Consider the following 15,006-nt stretch of genomic DNA (forward strand, 5'->3'; position numbering starts at 1 on the left):
TTCAGAAACGGGAGTGTTTCCCCCCACAGGTTCACAGTTTTCACCCATGACGTCTTCCCTTCCTCTCTGCCTGACTCTGACTGTCTAATGTCAGTCCCTTGCTTGGGTATTTTGTCATATTTTTAGGTCCCCCTCCCATCTGCCTTCTCCAGGAAGTTCACGATTTCTGCCTCTTTTACTGGTTGTTCTTCTAGGTTGGAGGAAAGAGCTCCGAGTGCATTTTCACAGTTCTAATAGGTGTCATCCACATGAGCTGGATGTTTTCCTGGGATGAAAAATATGATATTGCAAAAAATCATTTATTTGAAATCTTATGTGACTGTTTTCAGACTTGTACAAGGCCCTCCATGTTTACTTTGCCTTAAATTATATATAAAAACATTTTACATACAATATAGTTTGATCGGGTTTTCCATCCCCACCTCCTACCAGGGCTCTCCCCACCACACCCCCTCACACACATTCCTACCCATCCCTCTTTATGTTGTTTTCCTCTCTTTTAAAAAAAAAATCTAAAAACAAACAAATGAGCAAAAGGCCAATGAGACCAAAATATGACAAAACAAAATAAAACAAAACAAAAAGTACACACACACACACACACACACACACACACACACACACACACACCACACATGGAGAAATCATGTAGTATCTATCTTTTGGGGTCTGAGTTACCTCACTCAGGATAATTTATTCTAGCTCCACGTTTTTTCCTTAAACTTTCATAATTTGAATTTCTAAGCAGCTGAATAGTATTCCACTGTGTAAGTGTTCATTTCATTATCTGTTCACCAGTTGACGGATTTCTAGGGTATTTTTAGTCTCTGGCTATTATGAATAGAGCAGCATGACCATGGATGAGTCAGCATCTCTGCTGTAGGATGCAAAACCTTTGGGGCATATTGCCAAGAGTGGCACAGCTGGATGTTTGTGGTAGATTTATCCTCAGCTTTTGGAGGAATCACAACACCGATTTCCACAGTAACTGTACAAGTTTGCACTCGCAGGAGCAGCGGGTCTGTGTTCCCTGTGCCTTGCTAGCATGAGCTTGAACTTGTGTTTTACTGATCTCAGACATTCCGACATGAATGAAATCTCAGGGTAGTTTCAATTTGCTTTTCTATGATGACTAGGGGTGTTGAACATTCCTCGAGCTGTTCCTCGGCCATTTGTGATTTATGGTTTGAGAACTCTCTGCTTAGTTCTGTGCCCCATTTTTAAACTGGTTTGTTTCCTAGATATTTATGTCCTTTGAGCTCTTTGTGTGTTTTGGATATTAACCCTCTCTTGGACGCGATGGTGTCCTTTGCCATAGAGAAGCTTTTTAGTTTCGTGAGTTATTATTTATTAATCGTTGTTCTTGGTACCTGTGCTGTTGGCGTCCTCTTCACGAAGCCCCCTCCTGTATCAGTGAGTTCAAGACTATGTCCATATTACCAGATTCAAGGTGTCTTGTCTTATGTTGAAAATTTTGATCCATTTAGAGCTGAGTTTTGGGCAAGGTGATAAATATGGCTATGTTTTAATTCTTCTGTAGTCAGCCATCCAGGTTGATCGGCACCGTTTTGTTGAAAATGATGGGTCTTTCTCCAGTGTGCATTTTTAGCTTCCTTGTCAGGTATCTGTAGTTGTGTGGACTTATGATTGGATCTTCAGTTTCATTAAATCATGCCAGATTTTATGATAACACCAATACATGCTGCTTTTATTACTATAGCTCTACAATAAAACTTGAACTCTGGGATGGCAGTATTGCTAGAAGTTCTTTTATTATTAAGGATTGCTAGCTATAGCTATTCTCTCTGTGTGTTTTCATATAAAGTTGAAGATTCTTCTTTCAATTTTTGTGGATAATTTTCTTGGAGTTTTGATACAGATTCCATTGAATCTCTAGATTGCTTTGGGTAGGATCATTTCCACAATATTAACCCTACAGGTGTCTTAAATTTTTAAATCAAGGAATCTGATGAAACTAATTCATTCTCATGCCAAAGAAAAGTTCTACATCCTGTAGTGTTAGCAACTAACAATGTAGGATCTTTATAGTTCTTTGTCAGAGTGTGCTGTTTGCATATGGATCTGCACTCACTAAATTGTCGTCCATTTGCAGGACTCATTGGAATGTACATTTGAAAGAAGATGCTTACTCCCTTCTAGATAATTATAATTATTTTCTTCTAAAATTCAGGCAGCAATGTGGAGGTCCTCATGAGTGGGAATGTCAGGTGTTACAATATTGTGGTGGAAGCCATGAAAACATTCCCCACCAGTGAAAACATTCAAGAGGTGAGCTGCTCCTTGCTCCACAAGCTTACATTAGGTGAGTGATACTTTTTCATTTCCTCTCACAACCGATATCACACACATATGTGTAGCTTCCATGTGGCCTATGCTCTGAGCAAGCAGCATCTTGATAAGCACTGGGTATAACTACTGTGACGTAGCAAATGGTTATGAAAGAAACACAAAAAACAGAGAGGTGGTGTTGGCGAGTAGTCTCCATTTCATTGTCTGAAGTGATCTCTAGGAATGTTTGTTGGTGGGCTGTAATTAAACTATGCTTGCCAATCCTGAAGTGTAATTATACCATTTGTGGACAACGTGAAGCAGGAATAAGAAAGATACTATCGGGGTTGGGGATTTAGCTCAGTGGTAGAGTGCTTGCCTAGGAAGCGCAAGGCCCTGGGTTCGATCCTCAGCTCCGGAAAAAAAAAAAAGAAATTAAAAAAAGAAAGATACTATCACCCAACTGAAGAATTAGTATATATGTCTGTACTGACATAGATTTAGGTACATCCTCCAATGAATCGAATCAGTGCACTCTAGAGACCTTGCATACCTTTATTAATTGTGATTCTACCATAGAAGCCAGATTATGGAGTCCTCTTGGAAGTTCATTAGGATACATGAGGAGGATATGAATTTCCCTGCGGTCTTCTGCTTCACTGGTTCATTTGATTTCTCCAGATCATTATTCTATGGTTTAAATTGCTCTTGCTGAGATATGGGATCTGAAACACTAACGGGTCATGTGCTCACACATTTTCTTCCTGTGTCTTACATCTTGTCTTTTCACTGGTTGTTTACTATTCCATACAAGTTCTATAGTTACGTTTCCCAGTTTAAAAGTCTGTTGGAGTCTGGATAGGAATAACACAAAATGTATGGCTCACGCTATGAAGAACTGATGTCTCGCACCATCATTTCTTCTCTGCCATCTATCTGTACAGGTTTCATGTATCTTCATTATTTATTTATTTCCATTATGATTGCAACTGGCATCTGTTTGGAAATTGTGCCTCTGAGATGTGCCTGCATGAAGAAATGAAAATGATTTTTATCAGGCTACCTTTTTTTTCTATTTCTTTCCGAAAACTCTTTTGGACATAGATGCAGCTTATGTAAGTTAAAGGTTTGCACAGTGTGGTCTGAGCCCATCCTTCCCACTCATTATGTCCGTTACTCCTCTGCCTGTCTTCTTGTGTGACCCAGAATCATCTGCACAATGCTGAGTGGAAGCAGATTTTGGCACTGTCCTTGTCTTCTTCCTGATTTGAGAGACAGAGCTCCCAATATTCTTTCATCCAGAATAATGTGTGTCATATGATTTTTATAGTTTTAAAATTCAGTGTGTTTTCACTGACACTTTGTATTGAGTTGAGGAATTCTCTTCTGTTTCTTGCTTCCTTCTACTTTTGTGTCTGTCCTTTTTAAAGAAACTAAATCCACAAATGAGAGTTGAATTTTATTAAATGCCAAACAATGCATGTAAAGATCTTCTCCTTGTCTCTTAATGTTATGGAATTAAAGACACATATTTCCGAACAATAAGCCATGATTCCAAGCTCAAATTTAAGTTGATGGCTTATTTAATTTTTAAAGTATATTTCTGATAAATCTCTTAATTTTGTATCTTCCAGGTAACATTAATTGCCTTTTGGGTTTGCTTTGGTTTTGCCTTAATCTCCTTACTTATTAAAGCATGTCTATTTATTTAATGGTCGGCACAGTTATTTTGTATCCTGTATCTGGTATCTCTCACATGGCATATGCGCACATCTTGGTTTTCATGATTCATAGTCACTGAAGCTCATATAATTGTATTACTGTAAGTTTCAGTTCTGTGGAGCTCAAGATCTGAGCGTTCCAAAGCTTTACATAGCAGATGCCTCTCCAGTGACAGTTGGGGTCAGAGCACAGGAGGAACAGGGGGCACCTTAAGAAGTGAAGGTTCAGACCTTCTCCTTTGGAAAGAGCACAGTTACCATGCTTTCCCACAAGGCTGTGAGCAGGCTGCCTTGTTCTCAAATCAGAGCTCTTGTGTGACGTCCTGTAGATATCATCTGTTCACTAAGAGGTAAACTTTGGGGATGTCTCCCTGTGAATAGAGTGATGAACTACGGAGCAAGTAAATGATAAGGCAGATAACCCTCCTTTCTCCTAAAGAATCACCAGCAACTTTTCCTGCAAGGTTAGGTTACTGTAACAGACAGTAGCTATACATCATTTTCAGTCAAACATTTGGAAAAAAAACTTACTCTTGTGACTTTGTTATACAAAGTTGCATTCTCATGCCCTCATCTCTTGTATAATTTTAGAAAATCAGTTAAACTTTTAGGAGAGCTCCTTGGTAGATTCAGTTAAAAAGAGTTTCTATAATCTGAGGCTTTTTTTTGTTATTGTTGTTGTTGTTTTTCTCAGTATTTCACTTGATTTCTTTCTTCTTCGGTCAATTATCTAAATGTATTGACTATAAGATATTATATTAGCTATGATATTATGTAATCATGTTGCACTCTCCTTTCACACAACCCAAATTAACTACATAAGCATGTGAGTTTACACACATAAACTTTTGATCCAAGGCTTGATCTGGAGTGTTGGAATATTGTTGTCTCCTCTACCCTGTCGTGAAGGCCTGTGGCTCAGTGACGTGTATCTCACCCTGGATCACGTAACCTATGGAGGAGAAACTCTCAGACTTCGAATGCAGAATTCCTGCATATCACTGTGGTTATCAGAGGTGGGGAGGAGAAGGGGAGAGTGGAGGAGTCAGTCAGTGAGTAGGTTCTGAGTTCTTGTTAGATAGGAGTGCACCAAGAATCCAGAAGAAAGGAGTGCAGTGTTTCCACTGTTGGAAAAATCATAACTGTGGAGAGATACAGATGTTTGCTGATTAACACATTGTGCTACATCAAAACAGTAGATGGTACCCCAGAGTGTGTACAAATTTTTGCCTTTTGTCTCAGTCGAAAATGTATGTAAAAGAATTCACCTTAAATTGAAATTGAAACAATAACACAGCGGCAAAGTAGTTCCCGTGAAAGGTAGTTGTCACCTGCTGCTCCGTGTCTTTACGGGGTAAGATGTTTGCAGGTCGAATTTCAAGGACACAGCTGTGTAAGAGACTAACCCTGAGAACATGGTGATAACTAGGAATACTATAGTGCTATGTACAGGAGATGTACAGTTGTTTCTGGGTGATGATTTGAGGAGTCAGAGCGGACTTAAGCAGATATGTCTTTGGTCTCGCCCAACCAGCATAGTTTCCTAAGACAGACAACAGTAAGAACCAACGTTTCAAAGTCTCCTTGATGTAAAGTACAGCAGTATGCTGCAAAGATCGATTTACTGATTTAATACATACTCCTACGCCATTAGATAGATTTATTGATTTAAAGGCTGCTACATAAGTAAATGCATTTTAGGTCGCGTGGTTGAGAGTTTACAAAATGTCTCGCTTGTCTTTAGGTAATTTTTTCAACATCCTGGTGTTGAACGAAGTCCATGTCTTTGTGGTGAAAGCCGTCCAGCGGTATCCCGAGAACGTAGCCTTACAGATCTCTGCACTCAGCTGCTTAGCCCTCCTCAGTAAGTCCCCTTCCTAATGAGGAACTCCTTTTCTGCTTTTAAGTGCTGAGGGTTAAGGGGCCTCCTTCCAGGCAGGAAGATGCTCTCAGAGCACCAACAAGTTTTCCCACAAGACAGACTCTTAAGGCGCGGCCCATGCTGGATGATGCGGTGCAGAGTTTTAATTTCTACTGAGACATAGAGCATTGTAATTTCTACTGCGGGATTTGGCATCTACTGTTCACATGGGGTATCAAGAACCAAGCTATCCTCTGCTACATATGTGGCTGGAGTCATGGGTCCCTCCGTGTGCACTCATTGGTTGGTGATTTAGTTCCTGGGAGCTCTGGTGTAGCAGAGGATAGCATTGTCCAGCATCAATAGGAGGAAAAGCCCTTGGTCCTGTGAAGACTTGTTTCCCAAGTGTAGGGTAATGTCAGGCCATTGGAGTGGGTGTGTGGGAGTGGGAGCATCCTTGTAGAAACAGGGGGAGAGGGAAGAGGGCATGGGAGAGAGGAGATAACATTGAAATGCAAATATATAAAGTACCCAAGAGAAATAATTAAAAAAAAAAAACAAACAATCACTCCAGATGATCCTTTTCTAGGCACCAAGGGTGGTGGGCAACCCCCTCCTCACATGATGAGACATCAGTTACACATGTGTAAAATGTCAAAAGTCACTTTGTGATTAGCGAAGAAGGTAGTTAGTAAGGAACGTTATGTTGAAAGCGTTCAAACCCCGTGCTTAGTCTTGGCTGTTTAAGCCGTTGGTGATGATATGGACGTCAAAGACATACATAACTCTTTTTATTTTAAGCCGAGACTATTTTCTTAAACCAAGACCTGGAAGAAAGAAGTGAGACTCAGGAAAACAGCGATGAGGACAGTGAGAAGCCTTTCTGGTTGGAACCCTGCTATAAAGCCCTGATGCGCCATCGAAAGAACAAACACGTGCAGGTGACACATAGCCCGTCCCCTGGTTTCTGATCGGGCTTTCCCATCCTTGCGATTTTGATACATTTTTCTTCCTCCTTCCTGATCTAGGAGGCCGCCTGCTGGGCCCTAAATAATCTCCTCATGTACCAGAGCAGTTTGCACGAGAAGATTGGAGATGAAGATGGCCAGTCAGTATCTCTGTCATGAGAGTAAACCTGGTTCTGTTTCAGCCAGTGCAGAGAAACTGCCGTCGCTAGTTTTTCTTGCTGTAATTTAGGCTTTAGCATTGTTGATCTTAGTGGAGGGTATATAATTTCATCTAGTTTCCCCACAAGACAGGCTCTTCAGGTGTGGCCCATGCTGGAAACCATGCTTCCACGTCTGGTGTGGTGTAGAGTTTTAACCTCTACCGAGACATAGAGCATTGTAATTTCTACTGCGGGCTTTGGCATCAGGAATCATTCAATTATTTGTGAATCCTGGAAACCAGCCCCTCAGTTTTCTGGCTGACCAGGTACAGATGCCTGTTAATTCACTCCAGCCAAGCATATTCACAGAGCCACTGGGGCCACCAGCCAGCTGGTTGCCTGTTGGATTAGAAACCTTCCCTGGCAGGTCTGGACTGACAGCAGTATGGATTCCAAAAGAGGCCTATTTACATAATAGCCCACTGCTGGTAAAGAGGGACTTAGTGAAACCGATGCCACTTCAAAACTTCCATTTGGAGAAGGGATAGTAATTCTTGAAAATTAAGATAAACCAGGAACCGAATTATCCCAAGTGAGCAACCTTTCAGGAGCTTGTGTTCAGATTCAGGCTGCAATTTACACATCTTAAGTTCACAGCACACATAGTCCTCAGTACCCAGAGATCTTTCCAGTAAATACATTATTAAGAGGAAAGCACATCTTTTTCTGCTGTCTCTTAAATCAGCCCAGTTTCTTTTCCCTACTTAAGTGCCCCTGTCCCTCCATTATCCATGCTTTCTCCTTTTATTTTTTCTTCCTCGTGCTTCATTTTTAAAATTTTTTAAAGGATTGCTTTCTGCTTGTTTGTAGCTCATCTGCCGATGCCCTTCCCTCATCCTGCTTTGTGATTGACAACCCTTGTGCATTTTAATTCTGTTATGTTTTGTGCACCTAGTATGTTAATGTTCCTGTGGCATTTATACGGCTTGCAAGAGTCATGATTTGGTTGCCACGGTCCACAACGGTGTTCTTAGGCACAGTTTCTTGCTGTGCATTTTCCTTTATTCACAGTAAAACATAGTCCAAAATACGAAACGGAAAACTTGAGAAGCGAGCAATGCATGTGTTTCATTTCAGTTTGTCTCTTGCTCTGAGAAGTGGGAAGAAATGCTGTGCTGTTTGGTCCATCCTCCCCAGGATATAACTTTCCTTTTCTGCCCACGGTGTGTGATTTTCACCACAGCAACTCTGTAGCTGCCTATCCCTCCTCACGCGTCCACAAAACCGGATAGAACTTATCTTTGTTTTTATGTCCACCGGGTGCGATTTGCTCCATAGCAACTTTGTAGCGGTCTATCCCTTGTTACATGTTTACAAAGCCAAGTGTTCTCCATAAGGCGTGCAGGCTTCTGCAGAAGCAGAAGTGTTAGCGTTGGACATAGTTGAATCTAACATCTACCTGTAGCCTTGTACGGCTTAAGCTTCTGCTGTGAGTGGAGGCGGCGTACAGCTCGGCCTCCATGCCTGCACTGTTAGGGTTCACAGGCAGCGTGAGTGCGCAATGGAGCTGGAGGCTGCTGTGAACTGAGGTGCACTTGGCTTTTTGAAAGGTTCCCGGCGCACAGGGAAGTGATGCTGTCTATGCTGATGCACTCTTCTTCCAAAGACGTCTTCCAAGCAGCTGCGCATGCTCTGTCCACTCTCTTGGAACAAAACGGTAAGGGGGAATACTGTGTTTTTTAATACAAAGGAAAAACATACTGTTTTCTTATAAAAGCTACAAATTCTAAAAAATTCAGACATGTAGGTGGAGCTAGCTGAAGTGTCTGTGTTGGTATATAAAGGATAAAAAAAAAATAAAGCTTTCAGGCATACATCTACAAATGTACTCATCTGGGGCACATATGATACATAACTGCAGAAATTGGAACATTGTATCCACTTTAAATGCATGTTATGCTTTCCTCCTTATATTAATAAATGTATTTATTATTATTATTACAATTGTAATAGCTGCGTAGCTTTCATATATATATGAAAATATATATATTCTATTTTAGCACTCAGTTTCTGTTGATTGACTTTTAGCTCACATGCCACCAGAATTTTTTAGAGCCTTTTTTCCTCTAAAAAAGATGGCCCACATTTTTCTTTACATATTTATTCATTTTTCTTATATAAACTTTATAGGTATGTTGCTATTTGATGAGCTATTCAGTGTTTTGAAAACTGGTAAAATTGTCCAGAATGAGCTGTTTTATATTTATGACTTTTTGAAAATGACCTTTTATGTAAAATTCCTGTGAGTATTACAGCCTTGCGTACTTATGGAGAGGTAAGCGGCTCTTTTATACCTTGGGAGATCCCTTAAACTTTAAGGTTCTGGGTCAAACTACTTAAGATTACTGACCCCAGAAACAGGAAATTTTGCCAGGAAAACTTGTCTGGCACCAGGCAAGGGGATTTGGCAGCTCTTATGGGATATTTTTAGACAATGAAACATTTAAAAAAAAGAAACAGAAAGGAAGATTGATCTGAGACATCAGATTTTAGTGGCAAGGCCAGGCTAGTGATGAAAACAAGCAGACGAGCCTCCTACAGGCTGCTCTATTCAGTTCAAATCAAGAGGGAAAGTATCTCCTTCCAGTTTTTCTCCATTCTCACCCATCTCTCTTGGTGGCATTTTCATAAAAGGAGAGCCCAATCAAATATTTGCGTACACGTGGGACATTGTTAAAGAACAAAGCTAATGAGTTAACAATGAATCCGGCACATTACACAAAGGCTTGGAGCAGCCAGGCCTGGAGTGACGACAGGGTCTGACCCAGTGTTGAGTCATCACAGGAGATGCCCTGCAGCTGTGGAGGTCTGGGCAGGGATTGCAGTGCAGCCAACGTGCATTGTGTACATCACCCCAGCAGAGGTGAAGCTCGTTGCCAAGCAGTGACAGCGTGGCCTGTGGGTCTTAACCGTTAGGAAACTCTCTTAGGTCCGGCAATCCGTCATCAAGATTTTGTGACTTGGGGTGGCTTCTGTTATGGCCTCTGAGGGACAAAAGACCTAGTGAGTCAGCTTAGCATCTGTTTCGAATCAGTTCCTGCCCTCCCTTCGTGCTCCCACGCCTTTGTCCCTGGCTATCAGCTAGGTGTTTTTAGATGCCCTTGCACGTGCTGGGCTTCTTGGTATAATAGAATTCAAGGATCTTGAGCGGCCTGCTTCTTTAGCACCACTACCGAATTCACACTGCAAGCTACTTGGGACAGTGACTATGAAGGGTGAAGGAATGGGAAGGGATTTTTTTGTTTGTTTGTTTTTTGTTTATCCCAGGGTTGGGTTGGCAGGAAGAAGAACTGAGCTCTTAGACAGGAATGATGACGTACAGCTGCAATCCTAGCATTCTAGCTAAAGCAGGGAGAATGTGTATTTGGGGCCAACCTCAGCTACTAAATCTCAAAAACAAATTAAAGAGCAAGAGGAATAAGGAGGAGGAGGGGGAGGGGGAGGAGAAGAAAAAAGATGGCGTCTTGGAACTATGGCAATTTGAAGGCTTAGACCCAATCGTCTTTTGTGATAATTTTCTCACTCAGTTAATCAGTTGAATGAATTGAGCTTCTATGTACTGAGTTCGTCTTACATGCTTGATTCCATAAAATCTAGGCCCTTGCGGTATGATGGTTCAATAAAAATCTTAGGCTCAGGGAGTCAAATTCTAATGGGAAAGATGGACAAGAAGACTAACTAAGGAATGCGATGCATGACGTAGCCCAGACAAAAATCAAGCCGAGAAGCGGGGTTTGAGAGGAGATACAAACGTGAATGGGCATTCACTAAAGGTGACTACTGTAGGAGTTGGTGTTTTTGTGACTCGCCTTTGAACAAAGATAATTTTCTGCTAAAATAGAAGAGACAAAGGCACTAAAATCATGGACGTAAATAGGGAAACATGAAGATGTTCTGGACACTCGGAAGGGACTCCATGATGACTGCCCCTCTCCCGGTCATGTTTGCCGTTCTCGAGCAATGCCATTTTTGCACAGTAGAGAGCGATGGGATCCATGAATGAAGTATGTGCAAAGTAGTTCAGGCCATCCCAGGGCAGGCCATCCCCTTATCCTGGTTACCAGCGAGCCATGCTCATCCACACACCTGTGGCCCTCTCCTCAGGCCTGCCTCTGGCTTCCATCATCAATGGAGGGATGGCTTGTATCTGTACACACAAAGTGTCTCTAGTTCATGCACCGATGTCTAGCATACTCGTGCTTCCAAGCTCGATGTAAGTCTGGTCACATGTGACATTCAAAGATTAGACGTCCACTTCACTCTCACCCTCACCGTGAGGAGTGTTGTTTACATGTGCTGTTCTACATAGCACTTCTTTCTTATGGGTTTTAATGTATTAATCGCATTGACATCTGTCTACTCTGTAAATAAAAAAATTAAATGGGAGCATCAATAAATAATAAATATGAAAAGCAGAGAATGTCATATATTTGTAAGATATAGGTGGCTGTTAATGGTCTTTAAGTAGCTTATGAAACATGTTATATGCGTTCTTGCAACTGTGCACTTTCATTACTGTAAGTAACTTGAAGAACACCTTCTAGTTAATTTCAGGAAAATCCTGCTTGCAAAAGGAGTGTACCTGAATGTCTTGGAGTTGATGCAGCGGCACGCCCAGGTTCCTGAGGTGGCAGAGAGTGGCTGCAAGATGCTGAGTCATCTGTTTGAAGGAAGGTACTGCACATTCATGAGCATATGTGTGTGTGTGTGTTTATATTTGTATGTATCCATATATATGTACATATACACATACATACCCATATGCACATCCATATACACATATACATGTGCATACACACATATGCATGTATGTATACATATACATACACAATACATGTGCATACACACATATGCATGTATGTATACATATACATACACACACATATATATAAACATACACACATATAAATACATACATACAACACACACACACATATTCATATATATGCAGGACACTGAGCCAGGCAGACTGTCATTCAAAGCACCTGTTGGAATAAAAGCTAAACATGGTCTCTGAGGACAGCCGTCTTGTCATCTGTCCCTAATATTCTGGAAATATTGGATCTAAGCATTAAGAAGTGTGAGGTGTGGTAGAGACTGCAGAAATATGGTGGAGGTTTGCTTCTGTGCTTCAAGGGTGGTGTTACCCTGCTTTGGGAAATAACAATTATGTAGCAGAACTGATAACAGCTTTTCAGATCACTGTATATGCGAACATAAAAACTATGAAAATATGCATTTTGCAATGATTGCTTTTCAGAATTAGGGCACTATTTATTTATTATATTTTATTTTGCATTGCTATTCTGCCATTTGAATTAAGGTTGGCCTCTCTTCTTTCTCTCATTCCTTTCCCAATGATGCTTTATTCACTAGCACTTCCTGGCCAGCCTTGGTGACACTGTGTGTCTGGTTAGTGGCACAAAAGAGGCCAGACATTATTATCTGTGGTAGAAATGGTGAGAGCAAGCTAGAGGCTTACAAAACCTGCCGACAACTGAAACTCAGGCAGGTGCCCCCCCCCCAGCGATATAGTTTTAGTGTATTTTCTCAATCTATTAAGCAAAGAATGTATGATAACTCTGGCACTGTTTGATTGATATTCAATGGAAAGCAGCCACACGGGAAACAGATACGGATTAAAAAATCATCCAGGGTACAGGTGCTGCGGTTGACATGGCTCTTATGCGTTGTCAGACACTCTTCCTAGGGACAAATGATCAAATGTCCCCGTTTGTTCTAAACGTTGAACCTACAGCAGACCAAGTAAGAATATCACCGAAGTCCAACTTAGTGAGTCGATGAGATTTATTGGGGCTACTTATAGGACTAAGGTGAAGAGTTACATCCTGGAGCAGAAGTGACTCAAAGACAGCTGCATCACCAAAGCCCACAAAGCTGGGAACCTGGAGCCCACTGCTCAGACAGGGCTCAGATCGTTAAGTTGTGGAGCTCATCCCTCGGAGCTCAGGTGAGCTGAGTCTGTTCAGGCAGCTGGTCCAGTCTGCGAGGCTTCTGGTGTCTATCCTTTTCAGGCCTGGGCTGCTCTAAGGGAGCCATTTAGCAGGCCTTACAGCTCATACAGGCCCTGGAGGGAGAAGTCTAGTGAATCTCATCAGTTTCAGGATTCCTGAAGGGTCTGAGTAGTTTACTCCCTGAGTTTAATGAGCTCTCCTTTGGGCTGGGATGTTTCTGCCTCTTCTTCGAACATGGAGTCTTAATGAACTTCCTCCTACATGGGGGTTTTGTCTCAGAGGAAGCTGAATGACTGTTTTCCTGATATGAACCAACTATCGAATGGTTGGGCTTCAGGATTCTTCTAAGAAGAATAAAACAGAGGGATCAGGTAACAGTTTCAGAAGATTTGGGTTTAGGGCATAAGGATTAAAAAATTCATTTTTATGAAGGATTAGGATAAGCTTGGTGCATTTTAAGTTGTCGGTAAATCCTCGCTGTCAGCAATATGGTTATTATACGTGAATAAAGTTAGGATATGTACAGCACACATGTGTAAAGAATGGAGTTACTTGCCTCTCACACAGGTCCAGCTCATCTATCTATCATCATCTCTGTCACATTTCTCTTTTTAAATGTTGCTTTTGAAAAAATGAGTTGCAATATTTAAATGTTGGTTTTCATTGTGTTAGATGTGTGGGGCAAGTTCCAGTTAAGAAGACAATGAGTGAGGCAAAATGGCCAGTCTGCCTTGCAGAGTGGCACACTTCCTCACCCATGGAAGATGAGAGGCTCAGATGTCTTGAGTTTAATGTGAGCTAATAAACTCTGTATAAAAAAAAGTCCAGTGGTGATAGTCTGGAAAACGAACCCTGATAAGATGCCGGATTCCTGGCCTTGCCTCTTGCAGTTAAAGGATTTTGGTATTTCCTCCTTCAAACAACAATTGTTTTCTTAATCTGGAAAATGAAGATGTGAACATCTTTCTGAGATGTTGCCCGTGATCCACACACTGATGAGAAGGAAGGTGTCACCTTCATAAAACTAAATCAAGAGATTTCCAGGCTATCGCAGACCTCGTTCTTGAGGTCAGAATTTAAACTCTTAATGTTTTGGTTGGGTTCAAGTGCGTTTTCCTGTAGATTTTCCTGGTAACACACATTGGCTCTGATCACCCATTCCAGCTTCCCTTCTGTGTTTGTACATAATAAACCAGGTTGTACTTTTCTTTCTCAATAAACAATCTATTTCCACCCTTAGCAACCCTTCTTTGGATACAGTGGCGGCAGTGATCCCCAAAATACTAACAGTGATGAGAACCCATGGAACGTCTCTGTCAGTCCAGCTGGAGGCACTGCGAGCTCTTCTGCATTTTGTGGTGCCGGGTGAGTCACAGAACTGGCTGTACTCAGAAGCCACCATTTAAACGGAATTTTGCATTTTCGTCTAGCATTGGTTTTCTAGGCCAAGCTTAAAGAACCAAATTCTGACAGCCACGCGCAGACCTTTCTGCCAAACCCCAAATAAAAGCCATAAGAAAGGATGATGTAGAGGAGTTCATCAGAATATTTAGCACTTCATTTACATAAGAAATGAACACAGTCTAAAGAGAGGACCTTCTGTCGCTAAGGACTAATCATCTCTGTTGCTTCTTCGCTAGTTCCCTTGGCGTCGGCCATGTTTAAGTTCAGGCTAATACAGAACACTCTTTCAGCCCTTGTCTGTTGCTTCACTCCAATCCTTCATGTCTGTGGTTAAGTTAGCTCTTCTCTGGCAGAGCCCCGTGGGCTCTCCCTGGTTGACTTTAATGATCACCTTCTGCCTGGCTTTCCCCAGCTGTCACCTTGTCTGCCCTTCTGCTCTCTCTAACACACCTGCCCCCACATTCTTTCAGCACATGTTATTAAATGCCTCCCTTTTGGAACACCATGGTGCTTTAGTGGGTTGAATGACACAGGGAGTGAGGGCAACATTGGTTATTATGTCAGGAGCTCAGTAGACAGGTGAATAGA

The 15,006-nt window shown here is 41.6% G+C and overlaps 1 protein-coding gene across 6 annotated transcripts in view; it reads left to right on the forward strand.

Annotated features, from left to right (window-relative positions):
• The window catches only part of Lrrk2 (leucine-rich repeat kinase 2), a 160,989-nt gene that overhangs the window by 18,788 nt on the left and 127,195 nt on the right, over nt 1-15,006 (forward strand). For all 6 annotated transcript variants that reach the window (NM_001191789.2, XM_063263367.1, XM_063263368.1 and 3 more), the window contains exons 7-13: nt 2,192-2,323; nt 5,755-5,874; nt 6,673-6,812; nt 6,900-6,979; nt 8,590-8,696; nt 11,584-11,713; nt 14,255-14,379. In NM_001191789.2, coding sequence (NP_001178718.2) covers nt 2,192-2,323; nt 5,755-5,874; nt 6,673-6,812; nt 6,900-6,979; nt 8,590-8,696; nt 11,584-11,713; nt 14,255-14,379 — 834 coding nt within the window. The remainder of the gene's footprint in view (nt 1-2,191; nt 2,324-5,754; nt 5,875-6,672; nt 6,813-6,899; nt 6,980-8,589; nt 8,697-11,583; nt 11,714-14,254; nt 14,380-15,006) is intronic.

Source organism: Rattus norvegicus, chromosome 7 (genome assembly GCF_036323735.1).
Source record: "Rattus norvegicus strain BN/NHsdMcwi chromosome 7, GRCr8, whole genome shotgun sequence".
Classification (NCBI taxonomy): Eukaryota; Metazoa; Chordata; class Mammalia; order Rodentia; family Muridae; genus Rattus; species Rattus norvegicus.